Below are 23,045 nucleotides of genomic sequence, written 5' to 3'. Positions count from 1 at the left end.
TCTTCATCCGTATACATTGATTGAATTGTACGTTATACAGGGCACCCACCCATCGAATAAATCTCTATCTAGGTGTAACAATTGGGCAAAGTACCTTACTTCAACCACCCTTCCCCCCAAAACCTCTCTACACTACCTACAAATACCCAATCTCAAAAAAACGTCGATGTAGTAGACCTAATCTTTCTCCATCGAGACAAAATCCCAGGATAACCAAGAGATTACATCAGCCAGCAGCTCCGAAAATGTCTTCAACCAACAACGCCCACGACCCGAGAGGTGACAACAGCGAAAAGAGCGACAACAACAACGACAAGAGCGATAAGGCCATCATGCCTGCCACCGCTGCAACTCCAACTCCCACTGCCACTGCCACTCCAACTCCAACTGCCACTCTTACTCCTACCACCACCACCAACAATCACATCATCGAGGACACGAGCTCGAGCTGGGCCTGCATTTGGGCATGGATTGCCATCATACTCACGCTACTCTACTTGACCGGCCTGTTGGAGATCCTCCTCCTCCCCCCCCCCCTCATCCTCCTGCTGCCCATCCTTGCCATCCTCGTGAGGACCCCGGGCCTGATGAGACAGGACCATGGCGGAAGGGAGAATGTTCTTGTTCCTGCTCCTGCTCCTCCTCCCAGCCCTACCTCCAGCCCCAGCCCCACCTCCAACCCGAGCCCGAACCCGATCCCGAGCCGCACCACCTCAGGTACACCTCCTTCGACGCCCCCCACCGAGCCCTCGAGTCCCGGTGCGAAGGAGGACGAGGAGGACGTCTCGGCAGAGGAAATCGCCGCGGACTGGGAAGCCAGAAGGCGCAGGAGCGGGGCAATAATCCCCTCTTCAGCCTCTTCCGATCAGGAGGAGGAGGAGGTCCCAGCGGAGGAAATCACCGCGGACTGAGAGGCCAGGAGGCGCAGGAGCGGGGCACCAAGCCCCTCCTCTTCCCGGTTCCCTTCGCCGGCACCAGCACCGGCATCGGCGCCGGGAAACGGCCATGTGGTTATGTGAGTATGTGAGTGAGCCTCGCACTCACTCGCCACATGAGATCTGAATTGTCGGTTGTGGCATAGTCCGCGGGGTGTAGGTTGATCTCGCTCGCAAGTCCCCACCAACCAACAGTTGCGTCTTTCTGTCCTTGCCTTCCTTGTTGTCTTTGTGTTCGCTGTTACCAGTCCCCGAGCCTGGTAAAATATCGAGGCCAACTTGGTATTGGGGATTGTTGTACCGTGGCATGGAAGAATATTCGGATTGCATTGTTTTTGTAAAGGTGGGAAGATGGAAGAGTACAACCGACCGTTATCCATATGGAAGGAACTGATAAATTTGTCGGATAACCAGGAAGGAGTCAAGGACAGTTAAGTAGGAGGGGCCAAAGGAATAACGCAACTGGTATATCGTTGATTATCAATAAAATGTGTGTCTCTTGACCAATTATCGTGTCCTCGGTGTCAAACAGGTGAGTGTCATGTCCCCATTAGCTTCGCATCTTCAGCATCGTCGTCATCAGACTCCTCTTCTTCCTCTTCACTCTCCTCCTCTTCGTCATCTTCGTCTTCGTCTTCCTCTTCTTCTTCATCCTCCTCCTCCTCATCTTCCTCGGTTGATTCCTCCTCTTCTTCCTCTTCACTCTCTTCCGCAACTTGCCGTTGCACAGGTGCTGCCGCCGGCACCGCCTTCTTACTCACTTCCTCCTCCTCCGCAAGCCAATCATCAAGTGTCTTGGTCCCTACTGCCTCTCCCATACCATTGGCTTTCGAGGGCTTAGACCTAGACGATCCGCCATCCAAAATTTCCAAGGCTGGCACGACTCGCTTCTCCCCGTATGTCGCGGGAGGCACGCCTGTTTCTCTCAGTCTCGGATCAGGCTGCTTTCCTTCCTCAACCCAATCGGGCAAGTCCTCGTAGCCCCTGACGCCATGGACGCCAGCAGCATCGGCGAGAACCAAGGCTGAAGAGCCAAGGGTATATCCACGCCTGATTTCCGAGGGGCTTTGTGCTTGCGGTGCGGGCTTAGGGGCGAGTAGCATGAGCGTAGCAAGCTGGGGTACGCCGAGCAGGGCTTTGTAGAGACGCGTGCGGTCACGGAGATCGTACGAGGTATCGTAGCGAGCCAAGAGGAGCACGTAACTCCATAGTTTGGCGATCGGATGGTCATCGTCTTCGAGGAGCTTGGGTGGAGGCCCGGGTTCTCCGTCACTGGTTTGTGATGCTTCGATCTGTCGGTTGAGGTAGTGTAGGTAGACCTTGGCGCCGAGCAGGATAATCTGTCGTTTGGCAATCTCTGACTCGGAGGGGAACTCCTTGAGCAGAATTCGGAGCACGTCAGGGGCAATGTTGTCTTCTCCGTTGAGGCCGGAGAACTCGCCTACTAGCCAGATGATGGTAGCGCGTGCGTGTGGGTCAGTAGCTGAATCCAAGTTCTTTGCCAGCCTTACGACCGTTGCGACGTGTGCGGTCGGATCCTGTTGGATTAGATGCCTTATCACTGTCAAACTCTCTGCGGCCAGCGTGCCATCCAAGCTAGTGATTTGACTGAGGAGCAACCGCAGACACCTGGGTGCAGCTGTTGAGTCTGTTACCGCACAGCGGCCAATGGCCCTGACCGCCTCCCTGACCAGCGCTTTATCAGTTCCTCGGCTGAAGTGCTCGAGCTCGTTGAGAATAAGGCTCTTGATATGGAGAGGCGTATGTGGGAAGATGAGAGTCAAAAGCTCCAGCTTGAGTTCCCACACGGGTTGTGTATCGGTCGCACGCACAAGGAAGTGCGAGGCGTAGCGCACAAAATCGGCAGGCCGGGTAAGGCAGATGGATACGATGTTGAACAGCACAACCTGTTGAATATCCTGAGCGCCTCGTAGCAAAGCTATCAGGGGCCCAATGGCTGTCTTGACATACTCGGGCGTGCCTACCGCATCGTAGCAGCGTGCTACTGACACCACCACACCCGAGTTTCGTGACTGGAGGAGGGGCTTGATGCTGTTAAGGAGGAGCTCATGGTCAGGGTCAAGAACAACGACCTCCTGGCCCTCGGAGTCATCATCCGTGTTCGCGGTGGCGTTGTCCCCGTAGAAGTCTTGGAGATCGGCTGCCTTGTTCTGGGCTTTTACGATTCGGGTTCGTCGAGGGAAGCATTTTCGCGCGTAAACCGTCATGAGTCGCAGTGTCGAGAGCTGGCTCCATTCATCCATGTCCACCACCATCTTGACCAACTGCCTGTAATGCTTGTGTACCAAGTCTAGTCTGTCTGGGCAGATCTCCAGAAACGCTGTAACGGCGGCGCCCGTCACATAATATTGTTTGTCGCCGAGGAGTGTCGAGAGATAGTCCAGCAACGAGGGCATCTGGGAGGGGTCCAGTCGGTAGCACTTGGGGATTGCCAAGGCAGCGGCTCGGCGCACGTAGGGGTTGATGTCTCCAGCGCCCTTCTTGATCGCCAACGACACAATCTGGCTGATAACAGGCACTCGAATGTTGGACATTGTTCTTAGAGCTAAGGCGCGCACTTGGGGGTTGGAATCGGAGAGGGATTTTTGTATAGTGTTGATGGAGAGCAGGGCCAGGTCGGGGTCCTCTTCAGCATGGTGGATCAGGTAGATGTACACCAGCTTCTTGATTTCGATATTCGGAGAGGCGACGTTCTTGACGACTGAGGAGAAGAGTGGGTGTGTCTTTTGCGAGCGGTACATCATCTAGAGGGTATGCGACCAAGCTGTTAGCGATGGCTCCCATGACCACCACCATATAGCAGAGGCACGGGGTAGAACGTACCGAGATGACCCGGCGCAGACCGTCCAACACTTCTCGTTCATTGCGACTGTCGAGGAGCTTCTTGACCTGGACGCGATCCAGAGGCTTGGAGGAGCCGCGTGCGCTGCGGGCGGCCGAGGCGGCATCGAGGGTGAGCTCGCGGGCTGGAATTGGAGGCATCCGCCTTGGTCAGTAGGAGGAGGACACGGTGATAGCCTCAAGAGGAGAGGACAAGCTTACCGCTCTCTAGAAGCGACGAGATCCTTGCTATTGATTCCATGTTGGGGCAGTGGCTGTCGTTTAGCGCACTGGGCTCTTTGTTCGGGCAGCGCGTTTGGGTTTGGTGATGATCAGTTGGAGTGTTACAATCCCGGTGTCGCGTGGAGCGCCCAGCAGGTGTGAGCTGTGACGTGATGCACGGACGGCCTTGGGGGGGGGGGCTGTTGGTGGATTGGGAATAGTGGGGAATCCGGGGCAGGAGTCCCTTGCTGACCTTCAACCAAGCTGCGAGAACACTTCCCACGACATCTTGATGCTGTTTGTTCATCACATAGCACCCACCATACGGATACGTTATCGCCCTGAATGATGAATGATGAATGATGTATTACTCGATGATCAACACAACGAGGCATATAACATTATGATGTACGTTACTTTCAATCACTTGATGCTGCTCCTTCCTCGTCATATTTGTCGAAACCATAATAGTGCCTTGGATCGTTGAAGCGCACAAAGCTTCCGGGACCCTTCAACTTGTTTAAAGCCTCCATATCAGCATCCGATAGGTTGGGCCGTGCCACGGCCTCGAAGTTCTCCCGAATACGTTCAGCATTGAAGGACTTGGGTACTGCGCTGGTCCCGCGCTGTATAGCCCACTTCAACAGTATGGTTGCTAGTGTAGTACCGTGTTTTTCGGCCAACGTTTTCACCTGGAATCTGTCAGTGATGAGACCTAGGAAGGTGAGGGTGAAAGGCTACAGCATTGAAGAGAGGGCAAGTTGAGAAGGACAAGACGATATGAGGAACCAAAACGCACCATAGGATCATCCAAGGGCCCCGGTACATGCTTGTTGGGCGCCACCAGATCCACAGGTCGACCTCCGAGAGGCGAGTGTGCGGTGACGTGAATCCCTTGTTTCTGACAGAATGCTAACAATTCATTCTGAGGCAGGTATGGATGCAGTTCGACCTGGTTCACAGCCGGTTTGATGTCTGCTGTCTCGAGCAGCTTGCGAGTTTTGAGAATGTTGAAGTTGGAGATTCCTATACGAGGCCGTCAGTTGCGTGTCTTGCCATTTCACTTGGGGGTTTATTTTGCGCCCTTGCGAGGGAGCTGTCGTACCAATCAACCTCACCAACCCATTATGAACGAGGTTCTCCATTGCTTTCCAGGTCAGTCCGGTTTGAGAGGTGAGTTCCCTGTCGATCAAAGCCTGGTACACGTCAGCCTCGGTGTTTCCACGTTCATCGTAGCTTCACTTATCCAGCAGGTCGGTCACATCTAGTGGTCTCACCTTCCCACTTGCGTCTCGTGCAGTTTTCCAGCTCCGAGGTTCATCCCCTTCTCGATGGTATGCGACCGGAACTGTTCCAACAAGATGGAAAAGTTAAGCTCTGACTGGGGCAATACCTAATGTCGTGACTTGTCTAGTAGAATGGCTCACAATGCATCAGGTACAGGTCAACTAGGGATGCGGTTAGCTTCCTGCAATCTACGGACCAAGACAGTTGAACCTACGGTACTCCATGCCCAGATTTTCCAGCGACAGTTGCAATGCTCTCTCCACAGCTTCCGGCTGATGATGCGCATTGGAACTGTAATCTCGAGCGTTAACAATGTGTTTTTTTTATCTTGGGTAAACGATGTACTCACAGCTTGGAAACCATGAAGAGATCCTCCCGGCGTCCGCTCCATTCTCTCACAGCCTCCCCTACTCCTCGTTCGGAAACCCCGAGCCACCATCATCTTTGTACATGGCCTTGGTGGACATCCTATCAAGACCTGGTCTTATCAAAGAAACGCAGCATACGTGAGCATCCCCAGTTCCATCTCTAGAGGTAGTCATCACAAACTTACCCATTGATTTCCATGAATTAACTTTTTTAAATGCCTCAGTTTTGGCCCCGAGAGTGGCTGCCCTTGGAGCATGGCTTCGAAAACGTTCGCATCTGCACCTTTGGGTATGGTGCTGATTACGCGACGTCCAAAGAGTCAACGGCAACGATATTGGACTTTGCGAAAAGGCTAAATCTCGAAATTCTGACAGCATCGTATGCCGATGGCCCTATCATCTTCGTTGCCCATTCCATGGGTGGGTTGGTGGTAAAAAAGGTACGATGAGTCCACCTTTCATTCCCTCCATGCTTTACCTGTCTCCCCAACGCGCATTCGACTAGCTCGTGTCAAGCAAATCTCTAACCTCACTACCATATCTTTGTCCTAGGCCTACATGATGGCCTTATTGGATACAAAGTACAAAAGGGTGTCCGACTGCATTGCCTCTGGGGCGGTGATTTTCCTGGGGACACCGCATCGCGGCTCCGAATCAGCAACTTCCGTTCACAGGATATTGTCGGCAACCATAGGCTCCAAAGCTTTTGTCCAGGAGCTCATGCGCAACTCCAGTACCCTGACCGCCATCAACGAAGATTTCCGCCATTATGCGGCCGATCTGTCAATCTGGTCCTTCCACGAGACCCAGCCCACAACATTCGCTCCTGGAAAATCTGCTGTAAGTCTATGCTATCTTTGGATCCGTCCATTCCCATATCCTCACACGGCTTCAGATTGTTGTAGAGCGGAGCTCGGCCATTCTAGAGTATGAAAACGAAATATCTTCTCACATCGATGCCGACCATCACACTATCTGCAAATTTGAGTCGCGTGAAGATCCTGGATACACCACGCTCAAGAACCTACTGGCTCATGTGATTCAGAGTACCACAGAACGCTCAGGTAAGATAAGATGCCACAAAAAACGGTGTGCAGATACTTACAACACATCAACACAGGCGAGCTCAACCCATTACCAGAGGCAGTGCAAAAGAGGGAGACATATTCGGCTTCAGTGGCTCCAGGTCAGTTGACAAGCAAACAGCTATCACAGATCTTAGGGTATGAGGATTCATCAGAGGAAGATCTGCTTTTCCAGAGAGACTCACGGGCTGTGTACGACTCTTGCTCCTGGATCTGCGAGAAAGAGGCGTACCAACAATGGCGGGAACCGGACAACTTGCCCAAAGTGCAATACCTATGGCTCAAGGGACAACCTGGAACAGGTAAATCAGTTCTCATGAGTTCCGTGGTCGACCAGCTCCAAGATGACAACCAGCTTTGCGTCTACTACTTCTTCCGAGAGAACAGCGCGGCAAAACGGACAACACGGTCCTTTCTCCTTTCGACCCTTGCGCAAATGGTGGCCTGTTTACCAGAGTTTTACAATCACCTGGCTGAGATGGACAAAGACCATGCGAAGATTCAATCGATGTCGACGCGACTTCTCTGGCAGAAGCTGTTCTTAGGGACACTTTTTATGATCAAACAACCTCAACCTTGGTTCTGGGTTATAGACGGGCTTGACGAGGCAGAGCGGCCCAGCGAGATCATTTCCCTTATCGGAAGAATACAGAACAACACGAAGTCACAAATTAAGATCATCATTGCCTCTCGAGCCGGTATGGAGCTTGAACGTGATTTCCAGAAACTCAAGTACGTGCTTAGTCCCTAGTGCTGATCTGCCATTGATTATCACTGCTAACTTGCGTTCTTTTTGCAGTTTAGGGGCGGCCCTTCAACAGGAAGTCTTGCAACCAGCCGATACGAAAGCCGACATGATCGCCTATGCCAGCCAACAACTAGAGCTTCTTCCTTTTGACGAGGATGAGCGGGAGGAAATCATCTCCCTTGTTGTCGAAAAGTCCCAGGGGATCTTCTTGTGGCTCAAGCTGGCGTTAGAGGAGATTTTGGCAACCGCTCACACCAAGGACGGCATCTATGAAGCACTTGAGGCAATGCCGATGGAAATGACCGATCTTTACGAACAGATCGTTGACGGAATGTCGAAAAGTCTTAGGCCGGCCAGCAAGCCACTCGCCAAAGCAATCCTTCAATACACGGTCTGTTCGATCCGGCCCCTCAAGTCCACGGAACTCCAGACTGTCCTCGAACCCCAGTTTGGTCGCCTTATCAACCTCAACTACACCATTAATCAGACATGCCCTCATCTCGTCAAGATGGAAGAGACCACATCCATCGTCAATCCCATCCACAGCACGCTGCGGGAGTTCTTGCTACAAGGAACCCATTCCGAGTTCGCTGTTGATGAAGCGGACGGCCACCAGAGCCTGTTCAAGATATGTCTATGCATATGGAAACATCGCAACTTTCGAAGTCCAATCAGCTCCTACATTACATATACTCCAAGGTCAATGGACAATGTGCATCCGCTTCTCCGATACTCTGCGCAGTCTTGGTTCAAACACATCGTACAGGCGCATGTTGATGATGACCTTATTGTGGCTCTTCGAGAGTTTCTCCGGACATCCATTCTCTCTTGGATAGAGGCTGTCGGCCTCATGAATCGTTTGTGGTATCTAAATGCAGCGGCCAAGGCCCTGGAGCACCTGGTCCAACAGTACCCACTACCACTTCGGGACAGACAACTCTTTTCAGGTTGGGCCATCGATCTTGTTCGCATCGTTCCAAAGTTTGCCAGAACATCGTGAGCCATCCCTTCTCCATTCACAAACTTATCCCGCCTTTCTGTCCGTCTCATACATGCATTGGCTCCCAATTTGGGCCACTTGGGGACGTGTCAGTTGTGGGAACCTCTATGAAGAAGTGGGATGACTGTCTGGCACATATTAATGTCGGCAAAGAGGGCGAAGTCTGCAAGAGCTTGGTATGTGGCGACGTCTACTTCGCAGTGGGTTTGTCAGACAAGAAAGGGATTGTTGTTGTATACACGATAGAGACATGCCAGGAGTCTCGCCGTATACAACACGGAGAGCGGGTAGGAGCCATCAAGATCGACACCGCGGGAGATCGGCTAGTCACGGGTGGTTCCAAATTCATCCTGGTCTGGGATATCAAGACCGGAGAGGTCGTGGTGAGACTGCTCAACAGGTCAGAGGCCCGATGCCAAGCTCTCGCCTTCCATCCACACAACAAAAAGCTCGTCTCGGTTTCGGCAGACAACATCAGCGTATGGGACCTCAAGCGACGTGACAGGAGGAAGATGCGTATATCGAAGCCCGGTGGCGAGAGTCAGAGACGGCACCGTGGAGCGCCATGGGGAGTTTCTATCGACAGCGAGTGCCAAAGAGTTGCCCTTGCGTACAAAGGATGGCCTTTAGAAGTATGGGACATTGATACCGGCAAGCTACTCACCACGTTTCCCACAAGGAACCCTTTGAATGCGTGCTTCAATCCCTCTGGCCACGAGGTATATAGTGTCAACGAAGATGGAACAATTACACGCTTCTGGCTGAACGAAGGGCAACCCCATGGCAGTGACACCAATACCCGGACTCAAACCCTTACGTGCAACGCAAACGGAACGTTGATTGCTGGTGCTGATGGCGACGGTTGCATTCGAATCTTTTCGAGCGACAGTTTTGAACTCCTCTATAGCATGGACAAGTACGACGAACCGGTCACTGCCATGGCTTTCAATCCTGCCGGGGATCGCTTGTACGACATCCGTGCATCGGACTGCAACATCTGGGTTCCGGAGGTACTCTTGATTAACGTCCGTGACAACGAGTCCAGCAGCGAAGAGTCGGAAACCATTCGCCTACCGATCACCACCTCACTTGAATCTGCGAGGGCCATACACGAGATTACAGTGATTACGACTGACAAGGCGGGAGACTTCGTATGTTGTGGAAAGAGCAATGGGAGGATCTCAATATACGATACGAAGACTGGCAAGGAGCTCCAGGAGATCTACAAACATGAACGGGTGCACGTCAGCGCTGTTGTTTGGTCTTCAGACGCCCAGGGGCAGCTTATTGCCTCCGGCGATACTTCAGGGAGGATTATGATAGTTTCGCTCCGCCAACTTACACCAAAAAGCTGGGCTTGCCAGGTTAGAGTCGACTTCCGACTGGACCGCTGGGTGGATGGTGGAGTTCGACAACTGATTTTCAACGATGATGGAACTCGTTTACTGGTGTCTGCGCAGAACACCAGCAGCTTGTGGAAAATTCCCGATGGATCAATGCTAGGAGAGAGACGGATCCTAGGGAAGAAGGGTGATCCGGCCTGGGTTACTCATCCACACAACCGCCACCAACTCGTCATGATAGGCCCGGATGTAGCAGGATTATACGGTTGGGAAGACTTTGAAGAGCTCACCACGCCCCAGCAAGGGATCCAGTTGATTCAAGACCAGGTGCATCTAGGAAACCCTTGGCAGCTACAGGACGACTACCTGAGGGCACGCGTACATGTGACTCAAGACAAGCGACACTTCGTCACTACTGTATCGGCCCCGTCTAGACGGTCGTCATCTGCAAAAGTCAGCTTCTGGCCAGTCAGCGGCTTCGGGGAAGGGCACACTCATGTGCAAGAGCTTTACAACCTCAATGATGTCCACATACACAGCCTCGCTGGTGTTTATCAAAACCGCGCCGTCTTTCTGGATGGAGATTTGTGGGTGTGCACGATGGCGGCGCAGTCCGATAACGAGAGGACGGAGGAAGGACTCGGATTGCACTTCTATGTGTCTACAGATTGGCTGAATACCAGCGAAGAAGAGCCATCCATTGTCACTCCTGTGGGCGACTTTGTGTACGCGAAGAGAGGCAAGCTGGTGGTGGTGCAACGGGGTATGAAGTGCAAACAGGATCTCAAGAGCAACTCACCATCACTTTTCTAACTTTTCTAGCAATAGGCACATACCATAGAATGAACATCGGTTTAGTTTGAGGGGAAGTTTGAGGGGAGTGGAAGAGCTGAATTCAGCGTATTTTTTTTGGCAGTTTGCGACGAGCTACATATGTACATTACATAGTTTGCATGAGCGCGAAGAACTCAAGACCGGGAATCCCGTCAGATACGAGTACAAGACTAGCATCATACCATATACAGTCCATCAAGGTTGTTAGTGAACGCTGACAGTAAGCCCCTATCGGGCAGAATCCACATTCTAACAGATTCACTACCCCTGGAATCCAATACAAATTAGTGCACCGCAACCCCTGTCTAAAATGACGACTGTTAGCACATGAGATTGGATGAAAGTCATCCACCGAGGCCCGATCGCAACGCGTCCTCTTTGCGACAGCTTCCGTTCATTCTCCCAACAGTCACGAAAGTGCATCCCGCCCGCATCACCGGGCACAACACCCAAAGCCTCGTCAAGATGGCCGATCCATCAAGAATGCCAGCACCAAAACCGACGACGCCCCTCTATCAACAAGCAATCCAGCTAGCGTTCGACGTCGCCAACGGTCGCCATGCTCTCTCGAAGCTCATCCCGCCAGCTCTCTTCCTGGCCGATGCGCTCCTCTGCGGGCTGGTCATTTGGAAAGTGCCTTGTACGTATTAGTAACCGGTGCCGCGCGCGGGCTGGACTATAAGCTGCCCCTGTTCATATGCTGACGATCGCAAATTACCTTCACGCCTACAGACACCGAAATCGACTGGACGGCCTACATGGAGCAAGTCTCCCAGATCCTCTCGGGCGAGCGCGATTACACCAAGATCCGCGGCGGCACCGGCCCTCTCGTCTACCCCGCTGCGCACGTCTACATCTACACCGGATTATACCACTTGACGGATGAGGGGACGAATATCTTGCTGGCGCAACAGTTGTTTGCAGGGCTCTATATGGTTACGCTAGCGGTTGTGATGGGGAGTTACTGGCAGGCCAAGGCAAGTAAACATCTACAAATGGGTTTGCGACAAGGCTGGATGGACGACAACAATAGCTAACAGAGTGAAATGAAACAAAACAGGCACCACCATACCTCTTCCCGCTCCTGATCCTCTCGAAACGGCTACACAGCATCTTCGTCTTGCGCTGCTTCAACGACTGCTTCGCCGTTCTGTTCCTCTGGCTCGCCATCTTCTTCCTCCAGCGGCGCAACTGGCAAGTCGGCGCATTACTCTACACACTCGGCCTAGGCGTCAAAATGACCCTACTGCTCTCCTTACCAGCCGTCGGCATCGTCCTCTTCCTCGGCAGCGGCAGCTTTGTCACCACCCTACTACTCGTGGCAACAATGATTCTAGCCCAGGTCCTCATCGGCGTTCCCTTCCTGGCGCACTACCCGACGGAATACCTCTCGCGCGCCTTCGAGTTCTCCCGGCAGTTCTTCTTCAAGTGGACCGTCAACTGGCGCTTCGTCGGCGAGGAAGCCTTTCTCAGCAAGGGGTTCGCGCTCACGCTGCTCGCTCTGCACGTTGCAGTTTTGGGAATATTCGTCACCACCCGCTGGATCAAACCTGCGCGCAAGTCTCTTGTTCAGCTAATCTCTCCTCTCCTCTTTGCGGGTAGGCCGCCGCTAACTGGCCCCGAACACCGCGCTGCGGCACGGGATGTGACTCCGAAGTATATCCTGACCACGATCCTGTCTGCCAATGCTGTCGGCCTCCTCTTTGCTCGGTCCCTCCACTACCAGTTCTATGCCTATGTCGCTTGGTCGACTCCGTTCCTCCTCTGGCGCGCGGGGTTGCACCCTGTTTTGGTGTACCTGCTGTGGGCGGTGCAGGAGTGGGCGTGGAATGTGTTTCCTAGTACGCCGGTGAGCTCGGCGGTGGTAGTGGGTGTGTTGGGTGTCACGGTCGCGGGAGTCTGGTTCGGCGCACGGGAGGAGTGGGAGCCTGGGACGAAGTCGTCGTCTGTAAAGAAGGAGGAGGCGGCGATGCGGTGATGTATTTTTGCTTGCTTCTCTGATCTTTCTGGTTGGAGTATAATGTGATTCTTTGGGTATCTCTGTGGTATCTCTCTGTTCTCCGTTTGTCTGCTTCACTCGTACTCTTCGTCTTCCGAGTCGCTAGGCGGGAGCTTTCCAACAGTCGATTCCTCTTCGTCTTCGCTTTCGTCGTAAGTTTGTCTGACAAACTGCTTGGGCCTGTGTTTTTGTCCGTGCGTTAGCCTTTTGCGTTCCCTGCAATTATACTTCCAGGCAACTTTTCAACATACCAATAAGCCTCCTTCCTCCAAGCCTTCTCGTCCCTTACAATGTTGATGATCTCCCCAACAACCTTGCTACCAGTCTTGCTGCGCTCCTCCATGGAACCCAGGTCGACCAAGACATAACCGCCGCGCTTGATCCAGATGGTGTTGCGGAAGCGCGACTCGAGTTCGACGAGGATGGTCTTCTTGTTGGGCAGCTCGCAGACGTAGTTGCTGTTGCCCTCGGCCTTGATGACGCGCGCAATGGATTGCGAATCGGTAAGTTGGTCGGGAGGGGTCAGAGACTCCTGGTCGGCGGCGTGAGCGTGGCGTCTTGGCTTGCCCATGGTTGCGGTTGGCTCTGTGTAGTTGAGATGTTTGGGAAGTCGTGGAAGATTTCGGGAAGGAGGAGTTTTAGATGTGGGAAAGGGAAGCAAAAATTCCAAAAGCAAAAGAATGGCCGATGAAATCATGGACTTTGGGAACTTTTGGAATTTGGAGAAAAAGAGTGGGGTAAGCTCGGTACATGCATATTCTCGTCCATTGTAAATTACCATTCCGGTCCGATACCTTATCCCATCTTGATGTCCTCTACAGAGGCAACATGTCATCAAGGTATCTTTCAAGGCTTGAGAAAGCTATGAATGGCACGTATCCACCAAACTGTCTTCTTTGCCGAAATATCTTTGATTGTTTTAGGCTTCCTCGAAGCAAAATGTCAATGGTTACAAAACATTACCGTCACGGCCATATTCTAAATGTCGATCGCCTGTTCACAAACCGGGGATCGGCGCCCTAACACGCAGCAGTGGGTAGAACCCGCCAAAACGGTCCACTAACATCGGGACACGGCCGCCAGGTTTCAGGGCTTTCGGGGTCGGAGGCACCGTGCCGATGGGGTCCAACCCTGTGAAATTCTGTCCACTGCCGCTTGCTGTGCCGTTGGGCCGCGGGCCCAGTACCGGGGGAGGTTCTGTTGGGATCGCCCCGCGCGCCGAGTCACTCCTTTGTTATCCGGGCGGACCTCCTCCGGTCCTTCACTTCACTTGACTTTGACTTCACTTCACTTCAGTTCACTTCACTTCACTTCACTTCACTTCCTCGCAAGCTTACCTCCTTTTATACCTCTCCCATTTTCAGTTCTCTCACCCAAATCAGCAACCACCCAATTTCAAACCCAAACACCGTCAACAATGGGCTCCAGCGACCAGTCATCCCCCTCCTTGCCAGCCATGGCCACCAACCCCAAATTCATCTTCTTCACCGACTTCGACGGCACCATCACGCAGCAAGACAGCAACGACTTCATGACCGACAACCTGGGGTTCGGCCCGGCGCTGCGCAAGAAGGGGAACGAGGACGTGCTGTTCGGCCACCGCGACTTCCGCGACAGCTTCCAGGAGATGCTGGACAGCATCAGCACGCCCTTTGACAAGTGCATCGAGACTTTGTTGCAGAACATCACCTTGGACGCCGGCTTTAAGGAGTTCTTCCACTGGGCCAAGGAGAACAATATGCCGATCGTTATCTTGAGCGGTGGCATGGAGCCCGTGATCAGGGCGCTGTTGGCTCACTTTTTGGGTAAAGAGGAGGCGGATAGTCTGCAGATTGTTAGCAACCAGGTTGTTGTTAGGGAGGGCAAGAAGAGTCTGAATGAGGAGGGAGGGTGGATGATTACTTTCCATGATGACAGGTTTGTTGCTGCTCCTCGTTTTGAAAGTAGTAGTAGTAGTAGTGGTTTTGGACGGCGGATGCTGATTTAGTGTAAACAAACAAGTGGATTTGGCCACGACAAGTCCCTCGAGATCCGCCCCTACGCCAACTTGCCCGCTGGCCAAAGGCCAACCCTCTTCTATGCCGGCGATGGCGTCTCGGATCTCTCAGCTGCCAAGGAAACTGATCTTCTCTTTGCGAAGGCCGGAAAGGGTATGTTATGCGGCTGTAATCACAATTACCAATAACACCTTACTAACATGTTCCACGCAGATCTCATCACCTACTGCGAAAATGAGGGCGTGCCTTTCACCACGTTCCACGACTTTACCGAGATCCTCGCGGTGGTCAAGGACATTGCTGCGGGCAAGCTGACTGTTAAGGAGGCTGCTGTTGGCAGGAAGTGAGTGAGGTCGTGAGCTAGGCTTATAATGAGCGTTTGCCATATCTGTTTTGTTCCCTCTCTCTCTAGGCTTGGAGTTTCTGGACACTGCATAGACTGGGTACAGGAGTGATAGGACTGGTTAGTAGCAGGCTACTAGTAGTCATTCTGGGATTTCCTCCTCTTAGAAGGAAAGAAGAAAGAAGCGAGCGGTCTTTCCTCGTCATGATATAGACAATAGACGTATAAACCATCAGTATGTATCCTCGCGAGAAATACTTGTGTGGGTGATGTATTTCTAGGCAGTCCACAAGGCTCTCCCCCCCTCGGCGTAGGGAACCTTGACCGGCCGGGGCTGAGAAACCCTTGCAGGAGGCAGCATATGTTGTGTACCACGGACGTCGTTGCCTGTCATTTCCCGGGGATGAGAGGCAGTTGATGGGACCCCCCAGCTTTTCGGGTCTCCGAATCCATGGATTGGAGTATATTGGACGGGGCTGTGAAGGCCCTAGCAAGATATCGTACGCATGGTGTAGAGGCAGGCAACCTTCGTATATCGGTTCGGGTGGTATACAAATGATTGGCCGCATTTCGAGTCTTCTTTCACATACGCGGATACAAGTATACGAACCAAGGCCCGTTACACTGCGTATGGAGTTGGTGACACATGATAGAAAACATTCCATAGTCCAGGCTAGGCGGGAAAGATCACTCTAATGATGACCCGACTCCCGAGAGCTGACCGTTATTCCCTAGTTTTACCGGTCAACATGTCAACCGTATCTATTCACACTCGACGGCATCATGTTGTGCCATCTCCCCAGTCATATGCTTCCATCAGCTAGATCTGCAACCTCGGAAGTACTCGATGAGGTCGTAGCAACGCAGACCGACCTAATAGTTCCCCAATACTACTACCGCACCTCACGTCCAGTGGCCAATTGAGACTTGACAAGGCTATCGCTTACACAGGCGAAGCATTTCTTGTCTGCATGTATACGAGACCTGAATAAGCGACTGCTGCCCCGACATTGTCAGATCAACGTTCCAGAACAAGCGGGGCAGCAATGTAGACAGGCCAAGGGAGCTCAGAAGAGCCGAGTAAACAACAAAGCAAGCCCAGAATCAAACATACAAGGTTCTCCTCCTGTTACCGAAAGGCGGGGAAAACTGAAAGGCGAACGGCACGATCTATATCATGCCGCTGACGGTGGGTATATCGTTTTTATATGCCCCATGGGGAAGCACAGCGCAGGGGCGTGAGTTGGCCGTTTGACAAACATACCATTCTTACCGTTGTGAGAAGGTTCTATAAAGCGAGCGTGCCCGGGCATCCGACTTGGTTTTCTCATGTTGGGTGCAACTTCTTTCCTCGTATACCCTCTTTCAGTTACCCATCAGCAACATGAGACTCTTCCTCAGCCTTACGGCCCTCATCACGACCGCTACCGCTTGCACGATCCCAGGCACACCCCTCTCCAACAACATCGCCAGTGATTTCCGAGTCCAAGTCCAAAATGCCTCCTACCCCGCAGTCCATAACAAGTATATGAACCTGATGGTCTCTGGAGGTGGTGACCGGCACCTGTTTGTCGGAGGTTCGCCACAAGCGGGCGACACCACTACCAACCTGCGTCTCATCAATGGGTCGATCAATTGGGTCTCCATTAACGCTGTCATTGGCGGCGAGGTAAGTTTGTTGCAGTTCCCGTGGTGGAGACACCTGTCCGAGTGTATGAAGTTGACTTGTTCTCCCAACGCAGGAATCCACCATCGACGACACTGTCAAGATGTTCATGACGGAACGCGGTGACCCGAGAGCCCTCTTCCAGCCGACGTATGCTTGCAACCCGGACACCGACACGTTGCAGACCGAGCTGCGGTTCGTGGGGAAGCAGAATGCGACGCCCGGAGGCTGGATTTGCGTGCGGCCTTCGTTCGATGGTAGTCATGAGTTTCGGTATTATCCTCCGGGGAACACCAGTAAGTTTCGTGGCCTGTCCAACTCCATCTTCGGGGTGTCTGTGTATTGGATGGTGGGTTAACCCAGGAACAACAGAGAATGATCCGAACCGATTCTGCATCAAAGTAACTTTGGTCGCCGTTCCCACGTAAAACAGATATTTATCAATGGCATCCAGAAGGATGACAGGGATGAGTTGTGTGTGAAGCTCAGTTGAGGATCCGCGAAGCTGGATGGAACAGGACGAAAGAGGAGATGGTTGCCCTAGCGATGAGCCTGAATGTTTTGTTTACCCCTGAGGGGATCCACATCCAGCGACTGGAGGTTCAGCCACACTGGTCATGGTGTTGATGTTTGATCTTGTCCCGTTCGAGTTTCGGCCTGGAGGTTAGTAGAAAATGCCATGAATCCTATCAGGGCACATTATCAATCCAACCTCCCATGACGTCCGCGAGGTATAGAATGAGCAATGGTAAGGATGTCTGGATGCACGTGTGTGACTGAAGCGCAGGTATCCGAGACCCCAAAATCTCAGCCCTGAAACGGCCGACAGGATGGTGTTCTGGATGACTGCGCCACAGACTGCAAGATAAAGCAGCTAAGGCGCGAGCGGATAGTGCTTATCGCGTGCAATGACGTGCGTTGATGAAGAGCTGACAGGACCAAGACAATGTTGCAGCCTTGTCGATTGATGGAGGGACTGAGACAATATGACAGCGATGAGTGAAGAGATCTTCGACCGAGTTGTTGGCGACAGCGATTTGTAAGAATGGAATGAAGAGGACATCAAGTTAAGATTTGGATTTCCTAGTTTGTTTGAGAACGAGAGGGGAAAGAGTGCGAAATCGGAGTTGGACATTTCCATTGCAATTGGTAGATGGCGGGGTCAATAGGGTCCCCCCACATCAAAGATGTCGCGACCTCCTCAGTCAGCTAAGCGAAGCTGGAGTCCCCGGCAAAGGTTCCCGTTCGCGTCATCGGCGGGACCTGGCAAATGGAGACTTTCTTACATCATCAAGGGACATCGAGAAGGCCCCACCACAATTCATAAGCTCCCGTAAGCTTTTGCGCCAAGTGGGCAAGAGCAGCCAAGAGCTTCCCATGTGCCGCCTTCCCTTTGCGTGATTGTACCGTACCGTTTCTTTGGCAGCCATCGGTAGTGGTGGTCTCGTAAAAAAGCTCAGCCTTCTGTTTTGCGATTTTACCGTAAAAAACCCCTCTTCCCCCTCCCTTCCCAAATCTACTACACCATGTTCTCCTCCAGATTCATCAGACCTGCCGTCGCCAGAGCTACTCCTCGCCCCATCATCACCAATACCCCTTCAATCGCTTCCCGCTTCTTCACCACTTCGTCGCCCAGAATGACTGTCCACATCTTTGAGACGTGAGTTTTATATTGCCCCCCCTCTCTCTCTCCCTTTCGAGGCTGTGATGGAAGCTATCGCGGCGCAATGCTTGCTGCCGTTGCTTGTGCTGCTGCTGCTTGCGCCGGCGCATCCCCGTCTACTAATGTGCCCAATGACTGACAATAACTCGTATTACACAACAGCACCGGCGAGTTCAAGGAGGCCATTGCCAAGAACCCCATCGTCATCGTCGACGCTTTCGCTGTCTGGTGCGGTCCTTGCAAGGCTATCGCTCCCCAGGTCGCCAAGTATGTTCCCCTTGAATTCCCTCGACCCCAGTAGTCCCAGCCCTGGCTTTGTGCTCTTTCAGCATCCACAACATACTTCCCACCCATCTCTTCCCTGATACACAACGCGCGAACGCAACGAATTTCCCATCTCCGTACATATAAAACAGTTAGCTAACTGCTTACCCTTTCCTCCTACTAAAGGTGGTCCGAGGACGAGAAGTTCAAGGACAAGATCTACTTCGCCAAGTTCGACGTCGACCATCTTCCCGACCTCGCCCAGGAGCTTGGCATCCGCGCCATGCCCACCTTCATTATCTTCAAGGACGGCGAGAAGGTTGGCGATGTCGTCGGTGCCAACCCCGCTGCTATCCTCGCGGCCCTCAACAAGCAGGTTGACTAAGCGCGGGAAAGAGATATATATATAACGGGATGGAATATGACATGATACCTAGAGATAGATAGGGCATGAAAAGGTCTTGAAAGCAACTGGATATGGTTCTGTGTGAGCGTACTCAATGCGCGCATGTGTGGAGGGCTGGGATGACCGGCTGTTTGCCCAGGTAGGCTGTGGTTAAGAGTTGTCAAGGCTATGCTATGCGATTGTAACTTACCCCAGGATTACAACTCGACGAGGTTCCCGATACGAGAATGAGGAAGGCCGACAACTGGATCCAAATCGCAACGTACGTATCAAGCCTACTTCCCCAAAGTCGTCAACTGAACCAGACTCGGCGTCCTCCTCAACTGCCTCACATCCCCTTCAAATCCAAATCCATACACCGTCCGTCCTCCCATAAATCCGTCTCCCACATCCAACCGACCATCACCACCGTAACCTCCACCTCCTCCCGAAGCATCAACAACCCCATATCCCATCCTCCACCCCTTAACTTCCTCTGGCACCGTACCATCACCCCCAACTGACACCCCAGTACCATCAGTCCCATCCGTCCACCTCACCCTTCCCAGGCCACTTCCCCTCGTCGCCGCCACAATGCTCGAAAACTTCGTATCCCTCACCACGCCTCCATTCTCTCTGAGCGCCAACGCGCCCACCACCACCCCCGCCACTGCGAGCGCAATCGAAATGGAGTACACGATCCACAACAACCTCGCATTAAACTTATACACCAACGCCATCCGAAACTTTGTACACGGATACAGTAACCCCTTTTCTTCCTCAGTCATCATCGGCCTCTTACTATTATAGTCCGGACCATTAAAGGTAACACCACTCTGCTCGCCCGGTCTTGCCGCCCACACCACGCTCGCAAACTGCGGGTTTCCCAGCACCGACAGGATGATGTCCTCGTAAAACTTTTGGATCCGGCGCTGGATGTCCGGAAACGGGAAATAATTGTTGCCGTAGTCGAGCAGCCGAGAGGTCTGGATGGCTTTGGTGTTGGCGATGGGGTTGACGAGGTTTTCGCGGTCGTCGCCGATGCCGACCGTGCCGTTGATTTGGTCGCGGAGCATGAACCCCAACGAGTGGTAGGCGGCTGTGCGCCGGTATGAGGCAACGGAGGTGGGGAGGATGTAGTTGGAGATGGGAACGGCGGTGACGTTATCGGCTGTGCCGTCGTTGGCGTCGATGTGTGGGAGGTAAGTCGTGTTAATCACGGGGCGGAGGTACGTCACGTTCGTCATGGTGGTGGACTGGGCGGCGTCGGTGTAGTTGATGCGAACGGTGTAGTTGGATTCGTAGTTCTCGCAGGCGAAGATGTGAGGGATGAAGGCGGTGGACCAGGCTGGGTCGGAGGGGCTGGAGGGAACCGGCTTGGTGTCATCGGCGAGGGTGACGTAGCCGAGCCAGATGACAGGTTCTGTGCGGAAGGCTCCCAAGTGTTTGGGAAAAGGCGATTTCATTGTTGGTCGGCCGCCGATGCCGACTTCTTTCATTTGCGTGGTGGAGTATTCGCCGCCGCTGGTGAAGGCGTAGTATGTGAACTTCCCTTTGGGGAGGAGGACGTCCATGTTGAAAGGCGGCGCGATGGTGCCGGACTCTTGCGTTAGGTTGGTCACTTTGGAATCGACTCCGCTGCCGAGGTCGGTACACTTGTAGGCTGGGGCAATGAATTGGATCTCGAAAGAGCAGTTCCAGCCGCTCCCGCAGGTCTCGATTGGTGCATTCTTTCTCATGACGGCTTCTTCGAGAAAGGAGCCGATAGTGGCTGTGTTCTGAAAACTAGGGTTGGGTGCGGTGTAGTAGTCGAACCATCCGGGATCGTCTTTCTCTGGTTCCTTGGTAGTGTTCCATAGAGACAGAGGGATCTCAAACAGGCGGTCGATCTTGGGAGGTTTCCTCCATTCGTAAGTCTCTTCGAAAGTGAAGTTGAGCGTGCGAACTCCTGGGCACATCTCGGGGGTCTGGACCCTCCTCGGAACGACGAGAAGCGTGTTGGAAGTAAGGACTACCACGAGCGGTGCCAGCCTTGCGCATGTATCTGTAAGCATCCCTTCGGGACTGTTCCGCTAACGGAGTGATGTAAGGGGAGAAAACCTACCAGACGTATGCCGCCAGCAGCGCCGCCACCTTTGCACTTTGGACCATCTCCCAACTCATCACAGCCTGTGAGTCTTCCGTAGCCGAGAACAAGGCATCCAGAGCGCCGACAGTCATGAACCGTTTCCGAACCGTTGTCCACACCCGCTGTCGGAAGGCCACGATGACCGCAGCACTTAACCCGGCTTTCGCTCCGAATGCCAACATCGTTCCATACCGCATCATCTTGATTTGGTTCGTAGCCGGCCGTCCGTCGAGAGACCAGTAGTAGAAGTGATGGGAAGCCGCACACGCCACGCCAAAGAGGAGACAGAGGTACATATTCCACGATTTCCTCCATCGCCTTGGCCAGCAGGCGCAACAGCTGGAGCGCCTTTGTCGGGCCAGTCGACCTGTTGAACTCATAATGACAGGAGGAGAGCCTAGGATTTGTGAACTCAAGGGGACAGTTGAAAAGTTGACTGCTTGAGAGGTCCCTTTGGTCTGCTGTTGCCAGAGGTTCTCATGTAAGAGTTTGGTCTGTGAATCGTCATGTCGCTGGTAGATCGAACCAGGAGGAACCAGTGAGGCATCTGGGTAAGGAGAAACAGGTTTACCGTAGTCGTAGATACTATTTGGTGCAGTGACTCCATCACCGTATCCGGAGTGATATTGGCTGATGTTACCATAAGCTGCCTGCCCGCTCTCTGGTCGGTGCTCGTGGTGAGAAGAGTAATGATTTCCGGCTTCGTTGGGCTTGGGACTGCCTCGTGTGGAAATGTGAGGATTCGAAGCCCACTCCCTGAAGGAATGGACCTCATCCTGCCCCGGTGTATTCGGCATTCTCAGTGAAACAATTGAGTCGGAGATGAGTGTCACTGGGATATTGTCATCCACCTTCGGTCTGCATGATGTTAATGTTGAGCAAATGTTGGGCAAGAACAGACCAGACACTCGCAGAGCTGATGATGATCACTCGTATAAAACGAGCCTTCTATAATTGGAAGAATGAAGACATCCGAAGATGTTCAAGGTCTGGTTTCCCCAGATCAACAAAGTATGAGCAGAAATGGGTGAGACGAAGAGAGCTCCAGTGCTTTAGTCCCGTCAGCCTTCGGCAGTGAGATTTTGCTGGCGGGCGCACACAATAACGGTTCCCAGCTGAACGGCGGGGGGTTACGCGGCTTGTCCGCTGCAGCCTAGGTATCCTTAATAGCCATATCTGGGTGAGATATTAGGGCGAAGCCATTGGCGCAGTTTAGAGATTGGTTGCGCCGTCCCGTTCCGGCTGGGTCGAGATTGTTGGAATCCGGACCTGTCGAATGGCATATCGATCATCACTGTCGCCGTGGCTGGGTGGCACAGGGAGAATGGTGGTGTAGAGCCAATCTTGCTGAGTTAGGAGATGACTGGTCTGGAATGAATATGTACGGCGATCCCGCTCATGAACCAATCGTACTGACGATGGACGCCCCAAGTCCGAGGTCTTGGTTGTCAAAGGGAAGGTTGCAGTTTGGCATGTTCGCGTGTGTATCTCGAACGTGGACTTCGTCGGAGCTAGTAACCAAAGAGATGGATGTCAGGGGAAAGAGTCCAAATTCCAGCGTGTTCAGCCCTACGCACGCCAACGAACATGCACCAAGGAGGCGTGACAGTCACACTGTCGAGGCACCGATATCGCCATGCTGGCTGGAAATCCGAAACGGGGACGTCATGATGACTTGGAATATCATGTTGTGCCACTCCCGTGTACGTACGTCCCTCTAGGATCTGAAAGTCAAGCAGTCAGAATGGAGTCAAAATCAAAAAGACAAAAAGAGATGACACATCGCCAAGCAGGCCAAGAAGGGGAAGGGGTGAGGTTAAAGTTCGGGCGGGGTTCACGCTCGGAACGCGGGGACATTGGCGCTGAGACGGACCGTGGCGGGAGCGTTCCGCAACCGGCAACCCGAGCGGTTAGAGTTGCCCGTAGCGGAGTCCGCT

The 23,045-nt window shown here is 53.0% G+C and overlaps 9 protein-coding genes across 9 annotated transcripts; 6 read left to right on the top strand and 3 right to left on the bottom strand.

Annotated features, from left to right (window-relative positions):
• Positions 1-245: 245 nt before the first annotated feature.
• On the top strand, positions 246-911 carry SMAC4_04691 (uncharacterized protein; the record flags this gene model as incomplete). The annotated part of the gene is made up of 1 exon (XM_003346470.2): positions 246-911. The coding sequence occupies one exon, from the start codon at positions 246-248 to the stop codon at positions 909-911; it is 666 nt and encodes a 221-aa protein (XP_003346518.2).
• Positions 912-1,089: 178 nt separating this feature from the next.
• Positions 1,090-4,305, bottom strand: SMAC4_04690 (uncharacterized protein; the record flags this gene model as incomplete). The annotated part of the gene is made up of 3 exons (XM_003346469.2): positions 1,090-3,700; positions 3,780-3,922; positions 3,999-4,305. 3 exons carry the CDS (start codon positions 4,303-4,305, stop codon positions 1,475-1,477), a joined length of 2,676 nt encoding a protein of 891 aa, XP_003346517.2. The 3' UTR covers positions 1,090-1,474.
• Positions 4,306-4,334: 29 nt separating this feature from the next.
• SMAC4_04689 (uncharacterized protein) lies at positions 4,335-10,827 on the top strand. Its single transcript, XM_066090160.1, has 8 exons — positions 4,335-5,791; positions 5,878-6,093; positions 6,206-6,493; positions 6,549-6,717; positions 6,774-7,470; positions 7,538-8,118; positions 8,580-8,662; positions 8,744-10,827. Exons 2-8 carry the CDS (start codon positions 6,070-6,072, stop codon positions 10,640-10,642), a joined length of 3,741 nt encoding a protein of 1,246 aa, XP_065946513.1. The 5' UTR covers positions 4,335-5,791; positions 5,878-6,069; the 3' UTR covers positions 10,643-10,827.
• Positions 10,828-11,045: 218 nt separating this feature from the next.
• Positions 11,046-12,641, top strand: SMAC4_04688 (uncharacterized protein; the record flags this gene model as incomplete). The annotated part of the gene is made up of 3 exons (XM_003346467.2): positions 11,046-11,303; positions 11,396-11,613; positions 11,724-12,641. The coding sequence occupies exons 1-3, from the start codon at positions 11,129-11,131 to the stop codon at positions 12,639-12,641; spliced, it is 1,311 nt and encodes a 436-aa protein (XP_003346515.1). The 5' UTR covers positions 11,046-11,128.
• Positions 12,642-12,736: 95 nt separating this feature from the next.
• Positions 12,737-13,307, bottom strand: SMAC4_04687 (uncharacterized protein; the record flags this gene model as incomplete). Its single annotated transcript, XM_003346466.2, has 2 exons — positions 12,914-13,307; positions 12,737-12,842 (listed from the first exon to the last, which is right to left on the bottom strand). Exons 1-2 carry the CDS (start codon positions 13,231-13,233, stop codon positions 12,737-12,739), a joined length of 426 nt encoding a protein of 141 aa, XP_003346514.1. The 5' UTR covers positions 13,234-13,307.
• Positions 13,308-13,879: 572 nt separating this feature from the next.
• SMAC4_04686 (uncharacterized protein) lies at positions 13,880-15,217 on the top strand. The gene is made up of 3 exons (XM_003346465.2): positions 13,880-14,579; positions 14,664-14,812; positions 14,873-15,217. Exons 1-3 carry the CDS (start codon positions 14,080-14,082, stop codon positions 15,004-15,006), a joined length of 783 nt encoding a protein of 260 aa, XP_003346513.1. The 5' UTR covers positions 13,880-14,079; the 3' UTR covers positions 15,007-15,217.
• Positions 15,218-15,232: 15 nt separating this feature from the next.
• SMAC4_04685 (uncharacterized protein) lies at positions 15,233-17,936 on the top strand. Its single transcript, XM_003346464.2, has 3 exons — positions 15,233-16,671; positions 16,745-16,964; positions 17,041-17,936. Exons 1-3 carry the CDS (start codon positions 16,387-16,389, stop codon positions 17,094-17,096), a joined length of 561 nt encoding a protein of 186 aa, XP_003346512.1. The 5' UTR covers positions 15,233-16,386; the 3' UTR covers positions 17,097-17,936.
• Positions 17,937-18,194: 258 nt separating this feature from the next.
• On the top strand, positions 18,195-19,215 carry SMAC4_04684 (uncharacterized protein; the record flags this gene model as incomplete). Its single annotated transcript, XM_066090159.1, has 3 exons — positions 18,195-18,328; positions 18,494-18,598; positions 18,782-19,215. The coding sequence occupies 3 exons, from the start codon at positions 18,195-18,197 to the stop codon at positions 18,978-18,980; spliced, it is 438 nt and encodes a 145-aa protein (XP_065946512.1). The 3' UTR covers positions 18,981-19,215.
• Positions 19,216-19,233: 18 nt separating this feature from the next.
• SMAC4_04683 (uncharacterized protein) lies at positions 19,234-22,215 on the bottom strand. Its single transcript, XM_003346462.2, has 2 exons — positions 21,085-22,215; positions 19,234-21,011 (listed from the first exon to the last, which is right to left on the bottom strand). Exons 1-2 carry the CDS (start codon positions 21,903-21,905, stop codon positions 19,277-19,279), a joined length of 2,556 nt encoding a protein of 851 aa, XP_003346510.2. The 5' UTR covers positions 21,906-22,215; the 3' UTR covers positions 19,234-19,276.
• Between the last annotated feature and the right edge of the window lie 830 nt (positions 22,216-23,045).

The sequence above is a fragment of the Sordaria macrospora genome, chromosome 3 (assembly GCF_033870435.1).
Source record: "Sordaria macrospora chromosome 3, complete sequence".
Taxonomy (NCBI): domain Eukaryota; kingdom Fungi; phylum Ascomycota; class Sordariomycetes; order Sordariales; family Sordariaceae; genus Sordaria; species Sordaria macrospora.
The sequence above is the reverse complement of the archived record's forward strand: the minus strand, read 5'-3'. Positions and strand labels throughout refer to the sequence as shown.